General features: G+C 43.8%; 1 protein-coding gene across 4 annotated transcripts in view; it reads left to right on the forward strand.

The window, feature by feature from the left end:
- The window catches only part of grik5 (glutamate receptor, ionotropic, kainate 5), an 80512-nt gene extending 76630 nt beyond the window's left edge, over nucleotides 1-3882 (forward strand). For 2 of the 4 annotated variants that reach the window (XM_085801669.1, XM_085801668.1), the window contains exon 20: nucleotides 951-3882. In XM_085801669.1, the coding sequence (XP_085657795.1) occupies nucleotides 951-1577 (627 nt within the window). In that variant the 3' untranslated portion in view covers nucleotides 1578-3882. The remainder of the gene's footprint in view (nucleotides 1-950) is intronic. The other 2 variants (XM_085801671.1, XM_085801670.1) reach the window with 2 other exon arrangements.
- The last annotated feature ends 2189 nt before the right edge of the window (nucleotides 3883-6071 follow it).

Consider the following 6071-nt stretch of genomic DNA (forward strand, 5'->3'; position numbering starts at 1 on the left):
TGAGCTAAACTTGATGGTACGGATAAGCAATATTGAGAAATGCCAATATTTGCTTGCATAAAGAAGTAGTGTGATCTTTTTCCCTGGCATTAAATGTCATGATGTATCTTCTTTTACATGCCTCACATGTACGCTGGTATTCTTCGTTTCCATTCTTGGATTACTTCTTCCCATCTCACTGTGCGTCTCCCTCTATCTCTCTCTTTCTCTCTCTCTCAAACACACACATACCTCCTGTCATTCGGCCATCAGTGTTTGTTCTCCGATAATGAGTACTGTTTCTGTCTATGTGAGCACACAACTTTTTTATTATGATTTCAGTGAGAATGCTGTTTGTCTGTAGTTGGACATGTTGATGCATTTTGTTCATCGTGTGTGAAAATTACAGTAGTCATGCTGTTGGAATGATTAAAAAGATTTATGGGTGTGTGTGTGAAGGCGTGCCAAGTTGATGTATTGCGTGAGTGTGCCTTTGTAAATGTGCACCTGAGTTTGCAGGCCTGCCTGTCCGTTCATAGTGCATAGTGCCATAATGAATTGCCCATAAACTAAACAACATTTTGGTGTTTTGTGTGTTTGGATTGTAATAACTCTCTCTGCTCCTTGGATATTCTCCCATCTCTATCCATCTCCACATCCTTCCCCATCACCTCCTCTCTTTTGTTTCCACACCATCCCTCCATTTGTTGATCTCTGTGCCTTCGCTTCTCCTGCGACTCTTTCGTTAACCATGCCTTACTGTGTCTTGTTCCCTCTTTTGGTTTTTTGCTTTTCCTTTCTTTTTTTTGTTTCCCCTTCGCTCTCCTCTATTTATGTACTGCCTTACCACCGTCTTGTTCTGCTGCCTGCCTACTTTGTGTCTGTGGCGCCCCTCCTCCCTTTTCCTCCCCCCCCTTCCCTTTTTCTTCCCGTCCGTCTTTCCTTCTTTCCTCCCTCCTTTTCCCCTCCAGGTGTCTGTCTGTCAGGAGATGATCACAGAGTTCCGAAACGCCGTCTCCTGTAAGAAGAGCTCCCGCATGCGGCGTCGGCGGCCCCTCAGCAGCTCAGCGGCCCTACGCCATCCCACGCGCATCGCTCTGGGGGCCCCTCGGCCCCTGCGCCTGGTGCGGGAGATGCGCCTTAGCAACGGCAAGCTCTACAGCGGAGCGGGCCCCCTGACGGGCGGAGCTGGAGGTGGAGCAGGGGGAACGGGGCCGTCGGAGCTTGGCCCTGGACCGCAGCGGATCCTAGACGATCCGCTGGGAGCCAACACCACCCCTCCCCCGCCAGCCCCCACCCCCGTGATGCTGCCCGCCCGCAGCTGCACCCATGTGAGGATCTGCCAGGAGTGCCGGAGGATCCAGAATCTGAGATCAGGCAGTAGTATAGGGTCGACCTCAACGAGAATACCACCCTCATCGGCGCCGCTGCCCAGGCTACCCCCACCCCCGCCCCCATCCTCATCCAACACAGACAGTGAGGGCGGCGGGGGGCCCAGCCCACGGCGGCTACATCACAGCCCCCCGCCGCACACCCCCCGGCCCATCCCACCTCCACAGAGCAGCAACACCACAGACCTACTGGTGGACCAGGACTGAGACCAGAGGCAGGGGGTGGGGTGAGGGGTGAGGGGGGGGGGCGCAGGGAGCCAGTGATGTGACTGAGGGACGTTTGTGCTGCTGAGACAAACAGTCGACATTAGAGGGAGAGATGGAGAGGAAAATAAAGTTGAACTCCGGAGAGAGAAACAACATTTGAATGGAGAGTAAAGAGAAAAAAACTGTCTCTGTTTCGCCAGTGGAGCTCGAGGTTTAACAAATACAGAACTGGCTACGATCAGTGAAAGCGTCTGTAATCGGCTCTGAAGAACAGGTCAGTCTGGACAAATGTGAAAGGAAATGCACATGATCAGGTGAAGGTTTCCATTGGCTTCCCTTTTCTCTCCTTCCTCCCCTCTCACTTCACCTTTAGATCTGAGGGCGCTGGTTTCCTTCTACAGACACTTCCCTGGAAGCCGACCGCCCCTCTAGTAAAATGAAGCCTTGTGTTGGAGGACATACCGTATCCGTATGTGATTTAAAACAGCAACTAAAAGACTTCCAGAGAATTATTTCCTGTTTTTTCTTTTCTTTTATTGTCTTTATTGTTTTGTTACCATTGTTCTAAGTGGGAATTACAGAGTTAAATACAGACTATGTGTGACAATATGGTGGATTATAACATACTAAGAAACTTGACTACGGTTTATTTTGCTCAAGAGTTTTGTGTCCCTCCCTGTGCCCCATAGCTGCTTTTCGGGTGGTACCAGGGAAAGTGCGGATAAAATGACTGCAAGATAACATAATAACGCAAACAATAGCAGAGGAAACTGTCGGCCTGCCTGTCTTTACACTGTGTGTGTATGTATGTAAAAATTTGTGCTTCCTGTTAGTCTGTCTGTAACTACTCAAAGCGAGGAGTACCATGTACCCAGCAACAGCACCCTTCTACTAATGTTAGATAATCAGACGACCACAAAAAGGGAGAGAGGAAGAGAGGGGGAGAGAGGGCTTTGAAATGTGAAATTAATGTCCCTCGTTATCCTGGGTAATGCTTGCCAAGCCTTTACTTCTTTTTCACCTCTGTTCACACAGCGTAGAAGAGATAGTGAGAGCGGGTAAGGCAGAGCCAGAGCGGAACGATGGAGAGGAACAGAAAGAGAGGCAACAGAAAGAACGTAAGGACACTACAGGATTTGAATGAGAAATCCCAAACTGAACTACATCCATTATTAGATCTGTCCTGATCTGTTAATTCTGGGCATCTTTTAAGGGGCTTGTTAATGCGCCAGCAGGCTGTAGCTGCAGCTTCCTCCGTTCTCTCTGTTTAACAGACAGACTTGGCTGTACACAGTAGAGGCTCCTGCCAGAGTGATAGACTCAACACAGCCTTGTCAATACTGTGTCAAGCTTTTGATCGCCTAATTACTCCCCTCGGAGGCTGGGGACTCATTCAGGAGGTGGTTGAACACAGGAGAACATGCTGATAAATAGATTTAGAGGAAATACATGTTTTTCACTCCGGCTGGGTAGAGATTCTGGTCTCTTTTAATTATGTTGTTATTGTTACACCCAATGTTGTGCGAAAGTCCCAATGAAAACAACCTAAACATTACAGTAGGATTAACTACGGTACTTAAAGGAGTGTACTGGTGGATTTGCATATTTAACCATTTCACTTTGAATGTGTGTACACCTCACATTACTGCCCTTTAGATCCAACACACTGAACACGATGCTGTCATACCAAGTAATTATGGTATTACTGTACTGTATGTCTCAATAGACTTGCATTACCTAACCCATCACTGTGAGTGTTTATATATTTTTTGATGTCAGTGAATCCAATATAAAGACTGAAATGAAATTGAATTAAGTCAGTCTGAGTAATAAGCAGCCAAAGGCTCATATAATGTATCGAACACACACTGAAGCAGCAACACTGCAGAGGGTGACATGTACATTCACTACCATGTACATACAGTAAACACTGCTGTTTGTTTTGAGTCAGTCCCAAATGCCACCCTGTTCTCATATTTACATACAAGCATATTAATCCACAACTGAAATGAGTCCCCTACAGATCCACTATTAACTCCTGTTTGAGTAATGTTTGTTAAAATCAACAGAGCTCAGCTGTTTTTTTTTCAAATGACACTATATGTTATATATTCATAATGTCTGCAGTGATTGTTGGTTTAGTTCTCTTTTTTTTTTTTTAGAATTACAAAAATATACAATACCACCAACCACCACTGCACACATTAAATAGGTCAGATCAGTTTTATGCATGTATTCACACTGAATGCATGACACATGAACGATTACTGCAGCAGACAATTCCCTTTAGTTTCCTCATATCAAACTTGTCCACTTAGTATTGTGTGGTCTGCTGCTTTGTTTTCTGTTGTGCTTTGTACCAGCAGAAGCAAATCCAAGTATGTTCAACAGTCTAGTCAGGATCATCTTTTCATTACTTCATCGAGAGATGTAAGATCTACCCCAGATATGATCATATGTGACATCGTTATCATGTGCTGCATTAGCATTTTCTGCAGGTCACTGACTCATCAGTTGTCTCTGTGTTTATTAATTCTGTTACCCAATCAGTTCCCAATACTCCTGAATTAGCAACTCACAACCTACTGAAGAAGAGTGTGGTTCTATAGGCATGGTTACTTATAGTTTTTGAACAGTAGTTTCAAAAACCCTCTCTGTTTGGTGCATTCATGGAAATACTGATTTACGAGATTTGCCAGTCCTTCCACAGTTTGACCTCCTGACAACAGAGATTAGTGTCATTCTTTTCAGGTGCTAATTCTCAGCTCTCCAAAGTCAGAGTTCCCTATAACCTGAAAACATCAATATTTTTTGTTTACTCTTTTTTTTCACCTAAAACAGAAAGATTGTGGCACAAATTGTTGTTCTAACTTCTATGCAGCCATGGTGTTACCAGCTGCCTTTTCCCCTGTGACCGAGGCTTCAGGAAATCATCTGAGATTGACTCAAACTGCAGGAGTATGCCAGTGCAGCAACAAGGACAGAGATCCCTGATCCATATTCAGCAGTAATACAAAGGTTGCACGCTAACATGCAAAACCACCAATACAGCCCTTTACAAATCCCTTGAAAAATGCAGGCATTGTTGTTTAGGCTAGTATTGCATTGCTGTGTAAAATTATGCATTTTGCAGTGAAGCTGATTTCTCGACCCCATTGTGTTCCAGATAGTGAATGATAACATTGTTTGCACATATTATACCGTTTCCCTGAACGATGGGCGTCAGCAGAAGCAGCCCTGGATTTGGTATGTTTCTTTTTTCTCTGTTTACTTCTGCTTTTGTGTCCAGGATGCTGACAAGACAACACGAACAGAAACATACCAGCTTGTTTCACTATCGCTGTGGGGAGACACCCATATACATAATGTATTCCCCAGCCCCTATACCACCACAACGAAATCAAAGTTAAACCTTGTTGTAACCTGAACCTGAAAATCAAGTCTTGTCCTTCAAAAAAGAGTCTCTATACACAGGGACAAGTTCTTTTGTCCTTATGGTGACAAGAGCTGCACAAAAGTCCACATACAGTACACCCATATATATACACACACAGTCATAGGACACTTCTGGGGACCTTGAATGGAGTCATATTTATGTTCTGTGGATTTCCCCTAAGAATAATCACTCCTCACCCTAAACCTGAACTTTACCTTAAACATTGACCCAAAAATTAGCTTTCTGCCTGATATAACTGGGATTTTTATTCTGAAGTTTGTCCTCAGAGATAGCCTAAGAAAGACTCACATACACACTCCAACAAAAATGCACTCTGGTACTTCACAACTAAATTTCCCTAAGACCTAAGGCTGGTTGTTTTTGTTGTTTTCATATTGTTCTCGGAGTCTCTTTTTCTTGTTGTCTTTGGTTTGTTCTGTATGTGAATTCACAAAACTTAAGAAGTGACAGCACCATATAGCTATCAAGTTGCTATCAACAGCTTTAAACCATTGGCTGAAAGCATTTGTTATCTGCAGAGCATTATTGTGGAGGGTCAAGAGACGGGTACAATCCCTGACTCTAGTGTGAATATTAAAGGGAAGGGAGGGTCACAAAACAAATTCAGACGGGGTGTCTGAGTGGTCACTCAACAAAACAAACCTTTTCATTTACTTTGTGTTCTTTTCTTTGATATTTTTTCATATTTCTATACTAGTGCTAAATGGATTATTAAAACTGATGATGAATATTATGATTAAATTGTTGTTATTATTCCTATTGAGGAGCGAGAGGTTCTATAGTGTGCTTGTGGGTGGAGGGTGGGCAGTGGGAGGCTTTGGGATGAAGGTGCAATGATGTTCTTCAGAGAGATCGCCCAGTTGTTCAAACCTATAGACACACAAAACTTCTTTTGGAATAAAAATATTGAAACAGTCAGTAGTAACACGTGTCTTTAATTTTCAAGTGGAAAATACCCTAAAACTGCACAGTTTGACGTGTAGTTTGACATATTTTTCATAATCTAATTAAAACAGGGAGGGGATCAAGCAAGGGAT

Source organism: Trachurus japonicus, chromosome 16, assembly GCF_045865225.1.
Source record: "Trachurus japonicus isolate A0001 chromosome 16, Traja_1.0".
NCBI classification, from domain to species: Eukaryota; Metazoa; Chordata; class Actinopteri; order Carangiformes; family Carangidae; genus Trachurus; species Trachurus japonicus.